Here is a 23,659-nt window from a genome sequence, read left to right on the forward strand (position 1 = left end):
AGTAATGGTTGGGTTGTGAGTTGGGCGCAACTTGGAGCTGGAAGCAGCCATGCCCTGAGGTTGGGTAGCAGTCGTATGAGGCTCGAGTTGGCTCTCCGTCTGCGAGCTGGTTCCACCGGGTTTCTCCATCCTCTTTGCGTCTTGAAAACAGAGCGTATTGTGTTTTAATTATTCTTCTGGCACACATGTCTGTGGCAGTAAACTATGCCTTACGTACGAGTAGTTACATCATCAGGAATCACTTATGCCGAGACATGGATAATCCCCACAAAAAACGTGTTCAAGACAACTATCAGTAAGACTGAAAGAAATAAGGTCTTGTTATGGGAATAAGAATTTTATTATACATAAATACGGTAGCTAAAACTCATTACAATTGCATAAATAAATAATACAATACTGGTAGCGTATAGGACTAATATCTACAAAAGGGTAACACTCTAGTACGTACATAGTTATAGGATAAAAATTCAGTTCCTTTGGTGTCGTTGCAGTCTATATAAAAACACAGTGAGAGTTTGTTTATCTCTTTCTGACATAATCATTAACTTATGAGTATTATAATAAAAGGACGATAAATTTTTCTTCACCCTATAAAGGAACAGTCACGGAGTTCAACAGCATCCACTATGGATGAAATTCAGATAAATTTCTTGCAAATTGTGAGAAATAAGTTTAAAGACAACGAAAACTGAGCTGGTCAGAGTATTCCCTCAAACCAAGAAATTATCTGTATAATTACGAAGACAACTAGTCACAGAGTCATGCCATTCATTCACACTAGTAAAGCGGGCTACTACTGAATTAAGAACTTCTGTCACAATTACTCAAACTTCTCTAGTTAGCCGATCTTTTATTAACAGTACGTGAAATAACAACGAAAACAGAATCTGATATTCATTGTCTCTTAATTCGAAAGATTTCTGCAACACGCATCTTCAGTAAGTTTTATCTGCTTCACTCAAATTACGTACATCCATTTTAATTTATCGGCCAATGGAACTAACTATATACGAGTTGAAAATTTTCACAATACTGTTTCGGTATTCATATTCACATACAGCCACTTTAAAATAAATAAATAAAAATAAACTACTTGTTACGAAAAACTTATGTCACATTGAACAACTCATTGAAGCACAGGCGTCACATACTACAACTGTGTGACTGACTGACTGATCTCGCTCCAACAAGCACATTATTACGGCCACAAGTAAACAGACTTCTTATTGTTACAGTTCACAATCGAGGACTGCTATTCACACTTCCGATTGTTTTCCCAAACGGTGTATCACTGAAGAAGTCGAAAGATTTGCCCTGAGTTGCAAGCAAGAACCATACAGAAGAACCAATGATTCTATGGCCAGACGTATTTTTCTATCCAGTCAATGTAGCTGGAAACACGGGTGTAGAGGCTCGGGATGTTTCCGCCGCATGGACTGGGTCCTATGCTGGTTATTCCGACGATCGAGTAGGTAAAGGTGTCTTCCTTTGCAACGAGGGGACCCCCAGAATCACCCTGAAAGAGAAATACACGTCTTCAGAATGTTGTTCTACACAGCAAAATTTTGCTTCTTCTTACGAACGAATGTTTGTCTTACTGAAGCGATACTTTAATGTATTTGAAGAAAAGAAGACATTTATGTATAGCTTACGTCACAGATGGCAACCACTCCTTGTGGATCACCAGCGCAGATAACAGACGAATCGAGGCCTTCTGGGAACCTCTGCTTGTACTGCTGGCAACGTGAGAAGGGAAGCGACCGGACGGTGCCTTGTAGCAGAACTCGACTCTGCTTTGTACCTAGACAGAGGAATGTGTAGCTGTAACACTACTTTTATTTCGGAAATGTTTTTTGAGAGTTTTGTGCTTCGCAGATATATTCCGTAAATTTGCATTTCTGTAGACAGTTTATGTGTAGAAATAAACATTTACCATTATGCTAGAGGAGATGTGATATATTGTCAGCATTTTACGGCATGAGTTAGCTAAAAGGTGCCAAGAACTAGCGAACTTCTAGTTGACAGTGCAATGTAACAGCTCAATTACTCAAAGACACGGTTAACACAGCTACTATGTACTATTGTTCACACAATACTGTCAATGTGTGTAATGAATATTTTTAAATTCTGCACAGTCATTCTGATTTTTCGTTTTTTCTTTTCTTCGAACTAAATTTGTAATCAGTAAAATGTTTAGTGAACATTTCAAAAGAATTATACAGGGTGAGTCACCTAACGTTACCGCTGGATACATTTCGTAAACCACATCAAATACTGACGAACCGATTCCACAGACCGAACGTGAGGAGAGGGGCTAGTGTAACTGTTTAATACAAACCATGCAAAAATGCACGGAAGTATGTTTTTTAACACAAACCTCCTTTTTTTAAAATGGAACCACGTTAGTTTTGTTAGCACATCTGAACATATAAACAAATACGTAATCAGTGCCGTTTGTTGCACTGTAAAAAGTTAATTACATCCGGAGATATTGTAACCTAAAGTTGACGCTTGAGTACCACTCCTCCGCTGTTAGATCGTGTGTATCGGAGAGCACCGAATTACGTAGGGATCCAAAGGGAACGGTGATGGACCTTAGGTACAGAAGAGACTGGAACAGCACATTAAGTCCACATGCTAACACCTTTTTATTGGTCTTTTTCACTGGCGCACATGTGCATTACCATGAGGGGTGATGTACACATACACACGTGGTTTCCGTTTTCAGTTACGGAGTGGAATAGAGTGTGTCCCGACATGTCAGGCCAATAGATGTTCAATGTGGTGGCCAACATTTGCTGCACACAATTGTAATCTCTGGCGTAATGAATGTCGTACACGCCGCAGTACATCTAGTGTAATGTCGCCGCAGGCTGCCACAATACGTTGTTTCGTATCCTCTGGGGTTGTAGGCACATCACGGTACACATTCTCCTTTAACGTACCCCACAGAAAGAAGTCCAGAGGTGTAAGATCAGGAGAACGGGCTGGCCAATTTATGCGTCCTCCACGTCCTATGAAACGCCCGTCGAACATCCTGTCAAGGGTCAGCCTAGTGTTAATTGCGGAATGTGCAGGTGCACCATCATGCTGATACCACATACGTCGACGCGTTTCCAGTGAGACATTTCCGAGCAACGTTGGCAGATCATTCTGTAGAAACGCGATGTATGTTGCAGCTGTTTGGGCCCCTGCAATGAAGTGAGGACCAATGAGGTGGTCGCCAATGATTCCGCACCATACATTTACAGTCCACGGTCGCTGTCGCTTTACCTGTCTGAGCTAGCGAGGATTGTCCACGGACCAGTAATGCATGTTCCGTAGATTCACTGCCCGTGGTTTGTGAAACGCGCTTCATCGGTAAACAGGTAGAACTGCAACGCATTCTCTGTTAATGCGCATTGACAGAATTGCACTCGATGATTAAAGTCATCACCATGCAATTGCTGATGTAGCGACACATGAAACGGGTGAAAGCGGTGACGATGCAGTATGCGCATGACACTACTTTGACTCAGTCCACCGGCTCTCGCAATGTCCCGTGTACTCATGCGTGGGTTCATGGCAACAGCAGCTAACACACCAACTGCACCCGCTTCTCCTGTGACGGGCCTGTTACGGACCCGTTTGCGTGCTACGACCATACCTGTTGCATACAGTTGGCGGTAGATGTTTTGCAATGTGCGGCACGTTGGATGCTCTCTGTCCGGGTACCGTTCTGCATATACCCTGCAGGCTTCAGCTGCATTTCGTCGACACACGCCATAGATGAGTATCATCTCCGCCTTTTCAGAGTTCGAATACACCATGGTCACAGTTCCTACAACACTACACTATCACAGACGTCTGGCAACACGGTGTACTACAGTTGGTCTGCGTGCGGAGACGAATGCAGAATAACAATAGCAGCAAGTGCTACATGCGGACACTGCGACAGTTAGACCAAACCACAACAGTGCACTACAGCCACACTCGTAAACACGGTCGTCATCGTAAACAGGTCCCTGCAGATGCTGCTCGCCGACCGTGGCCCGTGAACTGAACGTCGGAGGTTTCAAGCGTCAACTTTAGGTTACAATATCTCCAGATGTAATTAACATTTTACAATGCAACAAACGGCACTGATTACGTATTTGTTTATATGTTCAGATGTGCTAACAAAACTAACGTGGTTCCATTTAAAAAAACGTAGGTTTGTGTTAAAAAACATACGTCCGTGCATTTTTTTATGGTTTGTATTAAACAATTACGCCGGCCGAAGTGGCCGTGCGGTTCTAGGCGCTGCAGTCTGGAACCGCGAGACCGCTACGGTCGCAGGTTCGAATCCTGCCACGGGCATGGCTGTGTGTGATGTCCTTAGGTTAGTTAGGTTTAACTAGTTCTAAGTTCTAGGGGACTAATGACCTCATAAGTTGAGTCCCATAGTGCTCAGAGCCATTTTTAAACAATTACACTAGTCCCTCTCCTCACGTTCGGTCTGTGGAATCGGTTCGTCAGTATTTGATGTGGTTTACGAAATATATCCAGCGGTAACGTTAGGTGACTCACCCTGTATAGCGAAGCGTATGTAATTCCACCCTGGTTAAGGCTGTCCTATATGAGTCCATCAATAATTATCTGAAAAGACAAGTTAGGGTACCCCGTGCGTAACTGAGGCGCAAAGCAGGTTGGCGCGAACGCAGACAAAAATGAAAGACTTGGTATGAGAGTGTGCTCGTGGTAGGAAGCCACTGGTCGGTGCAGCCAGTGAAGCCGGAAGTAATGACTGAGCAAATAAAATGGAGCTGGGAAGGACGCCATGGCTCGTAATGAGGTGTAGATGCAAGAAGATGGTGCGCACGGCATGCTCGCTGCCAACATTGCGCAATAGTCGTGAACACCGATGAACTGACCATGCGTAATCCGCTGTATTCGTCAAAAAGCAAGTCTGTTTGAATTATATATTGTAGTAGGGTGAAGATGAGATCCCTTTTTTGTGAATTTAAATCTACACCTCTCGTTGAATGCTTTACGCTCGTTATACTGACTTGAAACAACCCTAAATCCAATTGTTTTCTGTATTTCCCGTTATATGTAGCTAGATGTCATTCAGAAACGTGCTAAACTGACAGCAGTTCCAAAGCGACTGCTATCAGTGCTGTTTCAAATCTTTGATGTTTTGAGTGTAACGATTAAATTGCAACTTTCATTACATTTACTGTTATCTTGGAACTTTTAACGTTTTCATCTCTGAACTGCTCTTACTGTAGAATTAAAACTGCCTGCCACTAATTATTCAGTTTCAGTTTACTTGATCAAATCAGTACCTTCAGTATATATGCACTGTGAACAGTGTTTCTGCTTACTTGAAACTGTCACAGCAGAGATTATTCAAATTCAAAACCAGATTTCATCTTTCCAAATCATAGCTCCAGTGAAAATAAAACTTTCGGGGGGATCTCCTAATGATAGGTACTGGACACTGTCTCAGTCTGTGTGTGCTGTTACCACAAACATTGTGTCTTTAGTAAAGGATTATAAAGTAGGTGAGAAGTGACATGTTTAGATTGACAACCACTGGTTCAATGTGCCATGTGTCTTCGGACTTACAATGGTTTTACAAACAAACCACAGTTAGCTCAAGCTCCAACTGTTTGTAAAGAAGCACGTTAGGTACAGTGAAAATATATAGATAGATAACTTATAAATCAGTTTACAATAAAGATGCAGTAATTAAGTTCAGTTCCAAAAACAGTAAAACAATATATCATTAAACTTGTGAAAATCAGATCATTGTACTAACAGGGTAGAATGTTGAGATGAGTAATAATAAATTCATAAATAAATCGTTACCATAGATAGATAAAGAAGGCCGTTACAATGGCAGATGCTTTCTAAATTACTTAGGAATTTTTTGCATGGGGTCTCCACTTCCGTCTTTTGTGTGGTGTCATCCTAGTTCGTTCTTGTTGTTTTCTCCATCTTTTATTCTCTACTCGTGAGGGCAGAAAGGGATGTTGTAGAACCTGATTCCCTTCAAATACCAGCAGTCTACGAGTAGGTCAAAGGGAAGCATGTGGAATAGGATTTCCAGTTTCAGCATATGCCTCGTAAACGAAAATCTTGGCCGCAACTGGAGAGATACAAATAAGAGTATTTTTATGTCATCCGTTGTCCCTCACAAATGTGCGTGTGTATGAATAGTTCAACCATAACCATTACCATTACCATGATACCTGTGACCACAGGATAAGGAGAAGAGCTGAAACCTTCTGCAACTGAGGTTACTATTGTTTTTTCGGAAATATTCAGAAAGCAGTAACGTCTGCCAGTGGAGTTTGTTTAGCATCTCGGTCGTTCCTGATGTGTTTCAAGTGCGTTTCTCAATCAAATAACGTCTTGCCACCTGAATCATCTCTCATCACTTAGAAATCGTTAACTGAATTCAGCAGGATGTCAACAAAAATCGTCCCAAAATTACTGATGAAAATAGAAGATTAACTAATATCACACCGTGAGTCGGCTGATAAACTTCATCAGAAACACATTTGCCAGAGTGAGGGTTCCACATTATAAAGCAGAAATTATCTAGCAATCAGAAACATAATAACAATACAAAAAGAAGCAAACGTAAAACCTTCAGAAACGATGAAGAATGTTGCTTTGTTTCCCTAACTTCAAAGAACATCATCAGTTAACCTACTTGATAAAGGGTAAGCAAAAACTGATGTTCCGGAAAAGTTAAATGAAAAGTTTTGGCACAGACGTATAGAATTATGCAGCTGGGAGAGCCGATGTATGATTGTATCATTATATGATAGCGGAACAAACACTGGTAGCAGTTACTTCTGTAAAATATCTGGGAGTATGTGTACGGAACGATTTGAAGTGGAATAATCATATAAAATTAATTGTTGGTAAGGCGGGTGCCAGGTTGAGATTCAATGGGAGAGTCCTTAGAAAATGTAGTCCATCAACAAAGGAGGTGGCTTACAAAACACTCGTTCGACCTATACTTGAGTATTGGTCATCAGTGTGCGATCCGTACCAGATCGGGTTGTCAGAGGAGATAGAGAAGATCCAAAGAAGAGCGGCGCGTTTCGTCACAGGGTTATTTGGTAAGCGTGATAGCGTTACGGAGATGTTTAGCAAACTCAAGTGACAGACTCTGCAAGAGAGGCGCTCTGCATCGCGGTGTAGCTTGCTGTCCAGGTTTCAAGAGGGCGCGTTTCTGGATGACGTATCGAATATATTGCTTCCGTCTACTTACACCTCCCGAGGAGATCACTAATGTAAAATTAGTGAGATTCGAGCGCGCACGGAGGCTTTCCGGCAGTCGTTCTTTCCACGAACCATACGCGACTGCAGCAGGAAAGGGAGGTAATGACAATGGCACGTAAAGTGCCCTCCGCCACACACCGTTGGTTGGCTTGCGGAGTATAAATGTAGATGTAGACGTAGATGTTCATTCCTGTGCTGTAAGCTGCCTCCTCTGCGAAAGGTCTCAGACTAAAACAACGAACAACGTAGCCCTTTGCACTTTGCAATAATTTTTGCTTGTGTGTGCTTTTACTCTTCTCATAGACAAAAAAATGCAAAACAGATCCGTTAATTGATTGAAAATAAGTGAAAAGACGCTGCAGGATTTGTTAACATTCAGCGCCAAGGATTCTGTAACAGCTTATAGCAGTTGGTATCAGGAATGAAAGTAACAATAAATCCTCTTCATATATTAAACGATTATTGCGACTTCAACGGCCCAAAACAATGTAATTCTGATTAACAGGTGCAATCGTGGATATAATCATTGCTGACAGTGTAGCAGTAATTAGAATGAAATAGTAAACATTGTGGATTTCCCAGAAATGATTAGGGTGGTAAAGTAGGTATTCTTGGCGTTGAAGTAACTGCTGTGTTCGCGAGAAGACACGAGACACAGCCATACACTGGAGACTGCCGTGCTATGTACAAATCAGGCGCAAGTGAGAGAAGGCTAGAGCAGCCACGCAAGACAAGGCCTGTATTACGGCTCCATCTCCAGTCACATAAATCGTTCCAAAATGAACGTTCATCGGCCCCATGCGACTATAAGCCGATACACGGCTCTGCTCAGCACAGTATCCCAACACACTCTCTCAAAATGTCATCAGGACCGGCAGTCAGATCTCATCGACAGTCGCCACCAAGAAGACCCGACCTGGACAACCAACAACTGTTCTTCATCTACATCTGCATCTACACCCAGACCCAGCGTACCACTGCAAAGTGCATGGCAGAGGGTGTGTCTCGCTGTACCAGTTAACAGGGCTTTTTCCCATTCCATTCACGGACGGAGCACGGGAAGAACGATTGCTTAAATGTGTCTGTACGTTCTGTAACTATTCTGATCTTGTCCTCACCATCGCTAAGGGAGCGATATGTAGAGGGTTGTAGTACTGTCCCAGAGTCATCATTTAAAGCCAGTCCTCGAAATATTGCTACGTAGGCTTTCTCGTCTGTCTTTAAGAGTCTGCAGTAACAGAACGAGCAGTTCTTTCAATATTTCAGTGATCGAATTTCGTGCCGGTCCCAGACACTTTGAGCAATGTCCTAGGATGAGACCCATGGATGATTTGTAATCAGTCTCCTTTGTAGACCTACTGCACTTCCCTGGTATTCTACCAACAAAACGAAGTCTGACACCTACTTTACCCACGACTGGGCCTACGAGATCGTTCCATCTCGTGTCCCTACTAAGTGTTACACCCAAGTATTTGTACGAGTTGACTGATTCCAGCTGTGACTCACTGATATTGAGGTAACCGAACGCGGAATTAAAAAGCAGCTATAATCACTTAGTAGTGGAAAGGCGTCAGGGCCAGATGAGATACCCATAAGATTCTATAAAGATTATACGAAAGAACTTGCTCCCCTTCTAGCAGTAATTTATCGTAGATCGCTTGAGCAACGAAAGGTACTTAACGACTGGAAAAAAGCGCAGCCCATAGCCGTTTTTAAGAAAGGCCGTAAGACAGATCCACACAATTATAGACCTACATCGTTGACGTCAATCTGTTGTAGAATTATACAACATGTTTTATGCTCAAGAATTTGAAAATAAACACCTCCTCTAGAAAAATCAACATCGATTCTGCAAGCAGAGATCCTGCGAAACTCAGCTCGCTCTGTTCCTCCATGAGACCCACAGCGCAATGGACAACGGCGCTCAGGCTGATACCGTGTCCATTGATTTCAGTGAGGCATTTGACACCGTCCCGCATTGTCGTTTAATGAAAAAAATACGACTACGGAGTATTGGAGCAGACTTGCGACTGGATTCACGACTTTCATGCAAATATAACTCAACACGTCGCTCTTAAACGGAACAAAATCGACAGATGTAAAGGTAATATCCGGAGTACCGCAGGGAAGTGTGATAGGACCGTTGCTGTTCTAATAGATAGTGTCGGATGCTGTTCAAGGCTATTCGCAGATGATGTAGTTGTCAATACCAAAATAGCAACGCCAGAAGATAGTAAGAATTTGCAGAACGACCTGCAGAGAATTGATGAATGGTGTAGGCTCTGGCAGTTGACCCTGAACGTAAATAAATGTAACACACTTACGAAAAGAAATTCACTACTATACAGCTAGACTATTGATGACAAACAGCTGGAGACAGCGTCTGCCGTAAAATATCTAGGCGTAACTAACCTTAAGTGGAATGACCGTATAAAACAGATAGTGGCAAAAACAGACACCAGACTGACATTCATCGGAAGAATCTTAAGGAAATGTAACTCAACCTCGAAAGAAGTGGCTTATAAGGCGCTTGTTCGCCCGGTTCTTGAGTATTGTTCGTCTATCTGGGATCCTTATGAGGTAGGACAGAGAAGATCCAACAGAGAAAGGCGCGTTTCGTCACGGGATCGTTCAGCTGGCGAGAGAGCGTTACGGAGATGCTAAACAAACTCCACCGACAGACGTTACAAGAGAGGCGTTGTGTATTACAGAGAGAATTACTACTGAAATTTGGGGACAGCACTTTTCAGAAGGAGTCTGACAACATATTACTTCCCCCTATATACATCTCGCGTATTGACCACAAGGAGAAAATTGTAGAAATTAGAGCCAATATAGAGACTTACCGACATCGTTCTTCCCACGCACTATTCGCGAGTGGAACGGGGTTGGAGGGATCAGATAGTGGTGCCGGAAGTACCCTCCACCACACACCATTAGGTGGCTTGAGGACTATAATGTAGATATGAATATTACAGTAATAGTATACTATGTTTTTTTTTTAATTTTGTGAAGTGCACAATTTTATGTTTCTGATCATCTAAAGTAAGTTTGCAATCTTCCCACAACTTTGAAATCTTACCAACGTCTGAATGAATATTTGTGCAGCTTCGTCCAGGAGGTATTTCATTCAAGACTATTCTTCATCTGCGAAAAGTCTTAGGTTGCTATTAATACTGTCCGCAACGTCATTAATATACAACACACGTCTCCGTGTACACACGAAGTTATTTCAACACCTGTCGATCACTCTCCAACCATGATAACATGCTATGTCCTCCTTCTCAAAAATTCCTCAGTCCAGTCACAAATTTCAACTGATATCCCATACGAGCGTACTTTTGATTACAAGGGTGGTATGGTGCTGACTCAAACACTTTTCTGACCTCGAGAAATACTTCATCTACCTGACAATCTTGATCCATGGCTTCAGCATATCATGAGAAAAGCGCGATTTGGGTTTCACATGGTCTATGTTTCCGAAATCCATGCTGGTTGGCATGGAGGACGTCGTTCTGTTCGAAATACGTCATTACGTTTGAGCTAAAAGTATGTTTTGAGAGTCTACAACAAATGAATGCTCAAGTGGTTCAAATGGCTCTGAGCACTATGGGACTTAACTTCTGAGGTCATCAGTCCCCTAGAACTTAGAACTACTTAAACCTAACTAACCTAAGGACATCACACACATCCATTCCCGAGGCAGGATTCGAACCTGCGACCGAAGTGGTCGCGCGGTTCCAGACAGTAGCGCCTAGAACCGCTCGGCCACCCCGGCCGGCAACAAATGAATGTCACGGATGTTGGACGGTTGTTTTATGGATCACTCCTGCTACGTTTCTTGTAGGTGAGGTATGATCTCTTTTTTCTACCGGCTGCTGGCCACATTTTCCTTTTTGTGTTTGTTCGAATGCTGTGTTACAAACTATAATTAACAGAGGGACTAACTCAGCCGCAAATTGGGTACAGGATCTGATAGGTATTCCATCGGAACCTGAGGCTTTGTTCAGCTTTAAAGATTTCAGCCGTTTCTCAATGACACTGTCACTAATACCTATTTAACTGATCTTTTAAGTGATCCTAGGATTAAATTTTGGATTTAATACCTATTTCACTGATCTTTTGAGTGATCCTAGGATTAAAGTTGGGCAGCGCTCCCACGTTTTCCTTTGCAAAGGAGCGTCTGAAAACGGGGCTGAGAATTCCTGATTTTGATTTGCTATTTCCAATTTCAGTTTCTGTCTTGTCTTGAGTGACTGGACAGTAAGTTTGATGCCACTGACAGCTTTTACATACGACAAGAATTTCTTTGGGTTCTGTGGAAAATCTCGATGATATTCTGCTGCTCTACGCCTGGCGCTATTGATTGACAAATGCACTTTGTGTACCATCTCTCTAACTATAGCCCCATGCTTTTGTTTTACCTGTTATACAGCACTCTCTCTTTCCTTATAAGTTTCTTTATAGCGACTGTATACCACGTGGGTCTTTCCTATCATGAACTGTTCTACTGGGTGCATTTCTGTCCAGTGCATGATCAACTATTCTTCCAAACCTGAGCCGTAGTTACCTCCACATTCTGAGCTAAAAGCTTCAATTTCCTCACTGAGATATGACACTACTGCTTCGTTGTGTAGTTTGTTGCACATGTTTTCCTTGCCCTTTGTACTTTTTGTTAATCATTGCTGCTATTACTGGCTCATGGCCACTGATAGCAGTTTCGATGTGCACGTCCTCAAAAAGGTCAGGAGCCCTTCGCTGGATTCACGACAAACATACTAGTTTTCAAAAATTGATTAATGCAAGTGAACATTCAACTACAGTCCAACGTACAGGCTTCATACACCATTTAAGTATCATAACACGTCTATTAATAAATTATTGTAAGTAATTGCTAATCTTTTTTGCCATCATTTCTGCTACAACTGTTGCGTAACCCTATTTGGCCCTATGACGTGTTCGTATAGTTGTTGTGTGCAACAACCTCATAACAGGAACAACTTTCTGTTGAAGGCGATTCACTTCTTGTCATATTTACATGTTTAATGCCAAGTGCATTTGGCTAGTACGACGATAACAAACATGCGCGTAAATAATGTCCTCAGAAAGATGTCATTAAGAGTTCTTTATTTTGGAGAGTGATGTCATTTTTATGCCTTTTATTAATGTTGACTACTACTTTGTTTTCAGCACCTGTAACCTCTTGAAAATGCTGAAAATTTCGCAACTGAAAAAGTGAATGTTGTCATAAATGTACAGTCATGGGCTAATATGAAGACATTTAAGAAATCGTATAAGACTGTGAGCCCGCAACAAATACAACTGCGTATGTAAATAGTTGTTCAAATATTTGTGAACATAAGGTAAGAATAATAATTTGTATTGATTTATTTCTCTTTTATTTATTTATTTCCGATTGAGTGAAAAAAGAAGCTATGAACTTTAAAGAAATATACTAAGCGATGTAAAACTGACCCAACGAATGGTGGGAGTGTACTTCTGAGAGATTGCACAGTACAATGCTTTTCCTAGATGACGAACAGAAATTTGAATAAGTTAAGTGAGTAAAAAAAACTCTGACTTGGAATTGTTTTGGCGGGAAGTCTTCGCAGTGAAGACAATGGGGAAGCTGGGAAGATAACGAACTGTGAAAAAAAACCATGTTGCAAAAAAAAAAAAAATCTTAAAAACACAAGAAATGCACAGCAGGTGCTAATATGAAAGAAAATGAAAAGCCCACTGATGATAGAGAGACTTCAGCGAAACATGTCTTGGAAATAGAAGAGAAGATGAAATTGTATTTTGCTCAAGGCTGACCCCTCCAAAGACAGATCTATTTACAGGGAAACGCAGTGAAAGGAGCTTCAACCTCAAGGTGATACACCAACTCGCTAATACGACAGCTGCTGAGTTCAATGCGTTACTAAATGCTAAAACTCACATTTTAAGATGAAACTGAAGACCAATTTTGCATTATCAAGTGGGGTGTGAAATTCTTATGTACATGCTCATATCTTACAACCTTACTGGTTGTAACGAAAATGTTGTGACTGATGAAAATCTGTACTAGACTGGGACCCGGACAGCCTCACTTCGTACCCGTCTCCCCGTCGGTGCTTTACCCACCGTCCGTCCACGTTTTCATCGTCACTACGTTTCATGCCACTTGATCGTCATTGATTTCATTCCCAGCGAATCAGATTCAATTTACGCCCGCCCTGATAGCGACGGGTGTTACAGCACCGCTTCCAGGACTGGGAGGTGCTCCGACACCGAATGAACGACGAGGTTTGGTGTGTTGGCCAACCTGGATGTGGTTTTTAGGCGGTTTCCCACGTCTCAGTCAGTGAATAGTGGGCCTGTATCGAATCCCCCTCAGCTGCACGATTCGCAAACATTTAAGAGAAACTTTCACTTAGTATCACATGAACAACACTACACATAGATACTCGGGGTGCACATATTCCGTTCTAGGGGCTAGCTGGGTGGCGACAGCAACGACATCCGGCCACCCCTTCGACTAACCGTGCCAGGTACGTTAATAACCGTAGCGACCCTGCGCCGATGCGGCACAAGGAAAACAAGTAGAATGTAATTCAGTGTACGTTGTGGTATTCGCAATGACTTTTCCCCGTGTAAAGCCGGGGTGTAGTGGCGTTCAACTGGCGCCAGACGGGGTGCTTACCCAGGGGGTTGGTGGCCCCCCAGCCGGTGACGATCAGAGCGGCCGGCGGGTCGCCGCCCCTGGTGTAGAGGCAGGCCGGAGAGACGGTCCTGCTGAACGAGACCCTCCTGTCCAGCCTGAGCAGCGCGATGTCGGCCCTGTACGAGGACCTGCTGTAGTCCGCGTGGATGACGATGTCGCTGATGCCGTAGCGCGTGCTGCCGGCCCTGGAGGAGCTCAGGTTGGCCGTGCCCAGCTGCACCCTGACTGGCGCCGGTCTGCAACACCACAGCAAAAGTCCACACTCAGGCTGCCGCTTGTTACAAGGGCCAAGGTGTGACGTGCGGAGAGGTGCGATCTTACGTTGTAATACACTGAAGCGCCAAAGAAACTGGTACAGGCATGCGTACTCCAATACAGAGATATGTAAACAGGCAGAACACGGCGCTGCGGTCGGCAATACCTACATAAGACAAGGGTCTGGCGCAATTGTTAGATGAGTTACTGATGCTACATCGGTAGGTTATCAAGATTTAAGTGACCTCATAGCTTCCCGGAAAACTGCTTCTTCCAAAAAAATGCATTTGACGAGGGTGCGGGTCTGATTTTGTTTATAGCTGGTTGCAAATTGAAGAATGTAAAGAACGCTGGCACGAGGTCTGTACGGATGACGAAAGTTGCTATTTACCTCTGGTCAAGAGTTTTGTGTCCAAAAGATACGTGTTAAATAGCCTTCCAGCTACTTCTACCATTTCGGAACAGTAGAGGTTGCTGTCCAGTACGGTACGAACCTTGGATTAAACAAAGGCTCGTGTGTTTAGCTTAACCTTCATTGAGAAAATCACGTCCGCAAAATGCTTCCTATTATAACTGCAATCCTTAGAGGAGTGACGTAAGAAGTCATCCCTTCCAGTGTCTTCCGATGCCAAGCGAATTACTGTCTCGTGAGAGATGGCACCCTTGTTTCTTTCTATAGGATCAGCGGGAGATGCGTCTCCTTTCCAAGGTTGATGGACACCAAAAATACACGCTAGGTGGAATCAGAAGTGTATTTATTAGCAGACGTTACCCCCCACCCCCCTTTTTTTAACGGAAACCCGTAGGAGGTGGCTTACAAAACACTCGTTCGACCTATACTTGAGTATTGGTCATCACTGTGCGATCCGTACCAGGTCGGGTTGACAGAGCAGATAGAAAAGATCCAAAGAGCGGCGCGTTTCGTCACAGGGTTATTTGGTAAGCGTGATAGCGCTACGGAAATGTTTAGCAAACTCAAGTGGCAGACTCTGGAAGAGAGACGCTCTGCATCGCGGTGTAGCTTGCTGTCCAGGTTTCGAGAGGGTGCATTTCTGGATGAGGTATCGAATATATTGCTTCCCCCTGCATATACCTCCCGAGGAGATCGCGAATATAAAATTAGAGAGATTCGAGCATGCACGGAGGCTTTCCGGCAGTCGTTGTTCCCGCGAAGCATACGCGACTGGAACAGGAAAGGGAGGTAATGACAGTGGCACGTAAAGTGCCCTCGCCACACACCGTTGGGTGGCTTGCGGAGTATAAATGTAGATGTAGATGTAGGAGATCTGGACGGTCGTTTCGGAAATCCCTTGGTGTGTCCAAGAAGGACGAAGCTTGAGCAGTTACTTATCCGACATCTTAGGCGATTTCTTAAACAACTGAATATGGAATACTAAATGTCCAGGGACTGGGAAGTTACTTCTCCGGTTCCTCGAGGTCATGAAGACGTGGCTAGTAGAGTTTTAATTCTTTCAACTGACAGCGAAATTACCCTATCAGAGTTTATGAATTCTTCATTCAGCAAGTAATCCAAATTTTAATACGGGTGATCTGCTTGCATTCATTTCTGAATCGCGCCTCACAAGTAGTTTGCAGTTCACACTCCGTTCTCCAGATCGAACAAACCCGCTGTGTTCTAGTAGATGAGCGGCCGTGTGCCGGATGACCTTATGTCTGCAGCCAGCATGACCTGACGCACCTGTCCCTGTTGTTGCAGCAGTGCGCCGCCGTCAGCACGTACTGGTCGCTGATGAGGGAGCCGGCACACAGCCAGCTGAGCTCCTTCTTGCCCGGCACCTGGTAGCCGAGGGCCGCCTGCAACACCAGCACAACACAGCACGTCACTACATGCAGCATCAGGAGTAAGACATTGCTGATTCTTGGATGCAGCGATATGTGGCGGCAGCGGGTCTGCAGCAGTGCTGAGAGACTTCCATTTATCTGCGCCTCTTCCAAACGATTGCCCAAATGCAAGGTTTCCCCTATTAACCCGTTGGTGTGATGTTCCTGTCGCACAGTTACTTTTCATGAAATCCGTGTGCTACATTTGTTATGAATTGCGAAACTAAGCTGGTATCGACGCGCGTGCTGTCGCAAACGTTACGTGTCTCTGTGAATTGAGTGATATTGAAGCTGCTTACAGAATCGTGTTCTTGCCACTTACAAGTAGACCGCGCCTACTCGTCACTGCCGATTTCGTGCAGATTTATCGTACATACTGGACTCGACTAGAATGAAAGTGACAGCAGAGGGAGCTCCAGATGGCTAAGCGTTTAAAAAAAAATTACGTTTTTGGCGCGTGTCGTGTGAGGTATAACCCACCACAGACGCTAGCGCAGTTTTCAGATAGCGGCTGGCGCAGCGGTAAGAGTGCGCATGGTAATCTGACGGCCGTGGGGTCGAGTCCGTATGCGGAAACTATTTTTTCATTTTCAATTTTTGCTGAAATTCTTACTGCAAATAAACCAGAATTATCCTCAATATAATGCACTAGCTCAGCGCCCGCTATTTCACTCGCGTAGAGTGTATGTATGGCCTGCAGAGTTTTTTTTGTTTTGTTTTGTTCGTTTTTATTTAATCGAATTTTTATGTTGTTCACAAACTGCAACACCTTCTAACCTTTGGCTCTGAGCATTATAAAACTTAACATCTGAGGTCATCAGTCCCCTACAACCCAAAACTACTTAAACCTAAATAACCTAAGGACATCACACACATCCATGCCCGAGGCAGGATTCGAGGCAGGCGGTCGCGCGGTTCCAGACTGAAGCGCCTAGAACCGCTCGGCCACACCAGCCGGCTCCTACGCTTTTCCCTTTAATTAAGGCCATATAGACAGGGTCTTTTCAGAATCTATTTCTAAACGAAAAGTGATTCTGGTAATTGGGGTCCAAAGTTTTTGCTAATCATGCCATTCTTGTGGACATATTTCAATAGCAACTTTCGTCCCCTCATAAATATTTCTTTATACCCAACTGAGAAATGAAATACCAATTTTCATAAATTTAGCTTTAAAATTTTTTAATGCAACGAAATATTTTCTTAAAGGTTTTCATCCCCTATCGCACTCCTTTACGGGCTTAAAATCCAGAAACACCGAAACACGTATTTTTTTTTTTTATTTCTAACCGATAAGTCAAATTCCAATTGGCACGGCTGTATCCTTAAAAATCCTTTAGTAGTTCTTTAGTAATTATTTATTTTCAAAAACACTTTCACCCACTATTTTACCCCCTTAGTGTTTGAATTTCCAAAAATGCTGCAACATGTATTTTTTATGTTCTGCCTGAGAAACCATATTCCAGTTTTCGTAATTCTAGCTTCAAAATTCCCTTAATAACGGCATATTTCAAATAACCTTCCATCCCCTATTTCACCCCCTTAGGAGTGGAATTTCGGACAACCCTTCTTAAGCGGGGTCTGCAGTATAAGACCCACACCTCCAGATTTCCAGTTTCTATTCTTAGCGGTTTGGGCTGGGCGATGATCAGTCAGCCAGTTAGGACATTGCCTTTTAGATACAGAAATTTGTTAATATCTTCATAAAATACATAAAAAGGAAAGCCAAAAGAATTCGTATTCCAAGTAATTTGGCCGAGTGGTTCTAGACGCTACAGTCTGGAACGCGCGACTGCTACGGTCGCAGGTTCGAATCCTGCCTCGGGCATGGATGTGTGTGATGTCCTTAGGTTAGTTAGGTTTAAGTAGGTCTAAGTTCTAGGAGACTGATGACCTCAGAAGTTAAGTCCCATAGTGCTCAGAGCCATTTGAACCATTTTGAACTAAGTAATTTCCAAGAAAGGACTGTACTTGGAGCATCCACGAGATGAGATAATTTAAGGCGAAAATTTCTTTGTATTTCGTTAGTTTTCTTTTGGCCTTCAAAAAGCCTTCGGCAGCAGCACGCGAACAATAGTTTCCCTTGTTTTTACGATAAATATCAACCAACACGTGCAAATCATCAACTGTAATATAATATTCCGATTTTATATAGGAAGTTGTCATTTACGCGCAATTTATTTGCAATCCCAGAATTTCCTTCTCTTTTCCTTTTCATGTCTTTTTGTGTAAATACTAATAAATACATTAAATTTAGCGCTATTTCGGTTTATTTGCAGGATAAGTAGCGTAAAAATGAAAGAACTTGCCACGTAGGGACTCGTGGGTCGTGCCTCCCTCGACCCGCGCCAGGAGCGATGTGTTTTCTAAACACTTGCCTATCTGAAGATCACAATTCTGCCACTTTCATTTCTGACCAAGCCGTGCATACACCACAGATGTGGAGAAATCCGGCGACAAGAAACACGCGTGTCTCCTTGTTAATCTGAAATGTTATACAATCAGTTCAATCACTCTGTCCTTCACTTCCGCTCATTCTGTGGTTTTGCTGTAGTCGTGCACATGTATCTGAATCTTGCTGATCGCTAATACTCAGTCGAGGTATGTTCACGGGTTTGGAATCAATTATACAGTCTAGCTGCGTATCTTTATTTTAATTTCCGACATCCTAAGTCATTTATTGAATATTTACGTATATAATGACGTATGCTTCGTCTACCGCCATTTCGTGTTCACGTGTTGCAGGGTACCAATTTGTGTGACTGGTGATTGCGTATCACAAGGTTAACGAAGCATTTCAACTCTCACATGTTTTGTCCTATTGACAACAATGCATACGCCGTTCTCTGCACAATTTCAGCTGTGAAGGCAGGTCTTAATTGCGGCCGTTGGGTGAAGAGGTGTTCGTGCTGGCTTTATAAAGTATAGTTGCTGACGTTCGATAAGCTAAATTCCAGAGAACATTACGACGACCCGGCTCGCTTCACTTGCTGAATTATAGTCACTTAAAACTTTGTTGCTGCACATCATTCATATGACTCTGAGACGTACTACCGTCAGTTACACCGCAATCACAGAGAGAGGTACAGATACTCACTGCGCGGTGTTGGACTATGAGCTGATCACTATTACACTTTAGTTATTTTGATAAGATCTCACGACTGATTTCCATACTCATTGATGCACAATTATTAATAAAATGCGTGTCATTCATTACGCAGCGCTATTTATGTAAGTCTGAAGTGCTAATTTGATTCTCTTTTCATGTCGAAGTCAGACAGTGTCACAAAATTGATTATTTTGGTCGTGAATTTATTTATAACAAGGCATAGTTTCAATAAATCAGGGCGCAATCATTCTACTTATATTGGTAGTTCACTTACAAAAAGAACAAAGAGCAATCACCTTACGTCATGAACAATACAGATGAGTCAATTGTCTGTCTTTTTCAATTCCTGAAAAAAATATTGTGGAAGAAGCTAAGTTAACACCGAACTGAAACTTTGTTAGAATCACCGCACATATATTCTGTTAAGCAGAACACAAGACACCGGAAGGATGGAAGGAATTTGCCGGTCACTGACTACTGAGTACATTCACATAACTTATGAAGATGGTTAGAGCAACCGTGAACATTTCTCTCAATAAATAGCGCAAAAGTGCCCTAAACGAGGTCAGGGGAACAAGTAAGCTAGTGGTGTTCACTCACGCCCATGGATTATTCATCGAACCACTCCAGATTTGGGCATGGTGATGTAATGCGTCATATTGGCCACGATGTAGTCAGGTACAATAAGTGAGGATGGAATGATTGCGATGTGTTTGAGGATTTCTGTGCCTTTCACCGGTGGAGACGAGGCTACAGTTGTGATGATTCAACGCACGAAAACATCACCTCTTCTAGGACACTGCCAACGGTCCAAATCGTATCATTTTCCCAATCACCTAATGCAGACATCCTTTGACCATTGCTAGCAAGAAGTTGAAGTAGTCAGTTTTTATCGCCAAAACTTGCCGTTTTATCAAGTCACTAAATTAATTTGTTTAAGAACGTCCAAAATGTGCTTGTGCAGACAAACTTGTAGATATGGCAACCACAGCCATGAGTAATCATCTTGAGTATTAATAGACCGCTTCAGCTGTATTTTGTCCTTTATTTTTGGACCACTACCAGTTTCAGGGCACTAGGAGCCACAGCTTCAGTTGAACATATAACTACAACATTACAGCTACGTAAAAAGCTAGGAACTTCTAGTGCTATGCAACCCGTAGCGATCTAAAAACGAAGAACTAAAATACAGCGGAAGCGGTCTGTTAATACTCAAGATAAAAATGTGTCTGTTTTTAACATTAAAGTCTCATTATTTCGTTCACGCAATATTTATAACAATTCTGACTATTTATTAATTCACGACCTTGTATTAGATTTGTCTTCGGTTTTGTACCCATTGCTGAACTAAAGGCAGACACCACTGCAGTTAATTCTGTTAACCATCTGAATTTCATCATTCCGGGACAGTTCATTACTATTATGATTGTTCGGTATTTGAATAGCTTGACCAGATTTCTTCCATACCGCTTTCGAAATACAGTATTTTATATCATCAGGAGTTCCTATGAATATACGGTACTCAAAAAAGTGACCATCGGACATTCAGGAACATTACATTGTAACAAAACTCTGCATACATGCTGGTGGAATCAAAGTTCACAATTTGCACGCTCCATACTGCCGCCAACAATCGCTTCTGGCTGTTTTTAATACAGGCTGCTACTATCAGCGCGGTAATTAAATATTAGTGAAAACTGGACATCACATTTCCTTGCTCACCATGTGCGGAAACTCTTCGTCCCGGGCATCGTGGCCGCCCAGGATGTGGTTTGTGGGGCCGTTCTGGATCGCCTTGTAGACCTCACACTCTGCAACAACAGATAGCAGCGTCTTCAAGTACAGTGCTGTGTGTACTGTGGAATTTATGGATACTGTTACTCTCCAAGCAAAGTTCCTTACACGTTTTCTTTTCTGTTAACAAAAGATAGCGGAGAAGGAGGACAGCTGCCAAATGTCAACTACAATACTTTGTCCATCAGATTCTGATGCACTGAACACTGTTATCGACAGAAACCTGTACAATTCATAAAAGCATTTTACTGAAACAAAAATTTTGCTCACACACAAGTGTTCAAATGATTTTACTCTGTTAAGATAGTCTCTGTTCATAGACATTGCTCGTAACCATAATGCTAATATACTAATCTCGCATTAAACAGGCTCTGTTTCAAATGTCACTCTAGTTCTCAGTATCTCACAAAAACGAGAAGTAAGTTTGTCATTAACAAGGGCTGACATAACGTGTGTAGAGAGATGCTGCAAATGTAGGAAAGTTAAAACTGATGATTTGTTCAGTTAGAGATGCGTTTTAATATAGGCAGCCGAAACCGGTAATAACATGTACTAAACCGCGACTTTGACTGAAATAAATGAACAGTTACGGATTGTCATTTTCCAACTGTGCTGATTTTCAAATAAGAGTAGTACGTTCTCACGATATCTGGCGTATGATAAATGTGTTTCACTTTGCTAGATTTCGTAGCTAATACGTCGAAACTTAAATCTCTACAGCATGAAATCTAGATTTACTTGTGTACCAGAACAGAGTCAGGAGATAAATTAGGCCAAAAACAGATAATATACAGCCTGAAGATTCAGGTAGCATACATTAATACACTCTAGAATCATCCACGTATTATTAGGCGGAGACAATATTACTGTTCATTATACCGAATTAGAAAGGAACTTGAAAAATGCTGGTAAAACGCAGTATTGGTAGATCAATCCTACCGTGTATGAGTCCGTTAGAAACTCTAATAAATCTAGCAGCATTCCCGTCTGCGTTTGGAAAACTTTTTATTTGCCGAGATCGCAAAGAAAGATACGACGATTACTAGCTTCGGCCAGTTGGATGGCCTTATTCATATCACTTAACAAAAAGCAGTGCCTACATAGGTTATTAGAGCGAGACGCTTTTCACAGTCATGATTACAACTCCAGACTCAACATTTCCAAAAGATTTAAAAATGACACAAGAAATTGGGACAGCAATCAATCTACCTTTTACCTACACCTAAAAAACCAAAACCACAGAGGAAAACATGTCGAAAATGCATTAGAACTTTTATAAAAAATACCAAAAGGATATGCTGTGAACTTTCTTGCAGAATTACAGATGTATACGCACACAAAAAATCATCCAAATGGTGTTCTAAATTAAGAAATCTGTCTTAAGCATAAAACTTACCTAGAATATTTTATTCACTTTTGGAAAACGAGAACGAATAAAAACACACAGTAAACGAAAACAAAAGATAATCCTACGTATAAATCGTGACAAAATTATAAAGTGATTGAAGCACAACTAATATCAGTGACTGTCAAAGACTACGCTGTAAACATAAAGCATCAACGAGAATAAATTGCCAGTCTAGCTGTGAAAAGTATTTCACGGAAAGAGTTCTTTACAAATAGAAGTAACATGACTTACTACAGTCAAGCAACATACAGACAATTGACAGTTCATTCATTGATGAAGTATGGGCCTCTGTTCCAATTAGACGTATTACAAATGTAAACTAACCTTTTACAAACTTAAGTAGACTCATCAATTGTAACATCTACAAGTTTCCTCGAGAATAGCACTATTGCGAAACAAGCTTGAACTACGGGAGAAGTATTAGTATTTATACTATTTGCACCTTGCCTGGAATCATTCATTATGAAATGTCATATTATGACGTATTCTATGCTGCGAACCCGGCCGTAAAGAAAATCGAAAGGTATAGTTACAATATATATACGACATGCACCATTGCATTGTGCGGTATAATAGACACATCATAATGATACGAGACAACATAAGGAACCGTGTTACCAGTTAACAATATCGGAAGAACCTATCCAGCAGACAGCAACAGGCAGATCTTGTCAAATAAAAAATTTTCTAAAAAATGCTGCACCACAGTATTTAAAGATCGCCTCCTGCAACACTGACATTGTCACGTAATTATAATACAACTATATCTGTATGAAAATAGTACAGATATGTAATAGCTTTCCTCCTCAATGACAAGGGAACATAAATACAACAAGATCTTTACTGCAATGGCACACGGTAACACTGCAAATTGATATGTCAAGTAGCTTTTAAATACTTACAGGCTCTGCTGTGATTCAAATGCGCAGTATCGGAAACTGCTTTCATAAATATTTGGTATTAGCACTCGTTTTTGTTTACGTTGAAGAAATCTTTTTTTGTCTTCTGAAAATCCGTTTTTTATGTTTGTGAATTTGGTTCGCTGACAGCGTAAGTTCCCCACTTTTACGATTACGAAGTTCTGACTGTTGCAAGGACACTGTACACACATCTCTCCTGACAGGAGAAAAGTCTAGGAAATACTCAATGAGCGTGAAGACGCTGAGGCCATTACAAATTTGTTTGATTTTCTAGTGTGTGTGTGTGGAGGGGGGGACGGGGGGGGGGTATTATTCTGGCTTAGAAAAAACTGTAGTCTTAAGTCGACGTGCAACACGCCTACAGT

The 23,659-nt window shown here is 42.1% G+C and overlaps 1 protein-coding gene across 1 annotated transcript in view; it reads right to left on the reverse strand.

Moving 5' to 3' along the window:
- Positions 1-399: 399 nt before the first annotated feature.
- LOC124613853 (serine protease snake-like) overlaps positions 400-23,659 on the reverse strand; it is a 42,979-nt gene continuing 19,719 nt past the window's right edge. Inside the window, exons 3-7 of the mRNA XM_047142578.1 lie at positions 20,895-21,028; positions 15,924-16,039; positions 13,949-14,205; positions 1,656-1,804; positions 400-1,519 (exon numbers count right to left, since the gene is read on the reverse strand). Coding sequence (XP_046998534.1) covers positions 1,358-1,519; positions 1,656-1,804; positions 13,949-14,205; positions 15,924-16,039; positions 20,895-21,028 — 818 coding nt within the window. The 3' untranslated portion in view covers positions 400-1,357. The remainder of the gene's footprint in view (positions 1,520-1,655; positions 1,805-13,948; positions 14,206-15,923; positions 16,040-20,894; positions 21,029-23,659) is intronic.

This window comes from Schistocerca americana, chromosome 4 (genome assembly GCF_021461395.2).
Source record: "Schistocerca americana isolate TAMUIC-IGC-003095 chromosome 4, iqSchAmer2.1, whole genome shotgun sequence".
NCBI lineage: Eukaryota > Metazoa > Arthropoda > Insecta > Orthoptera > Acrididae > Schistocerca > Schistocerca americana.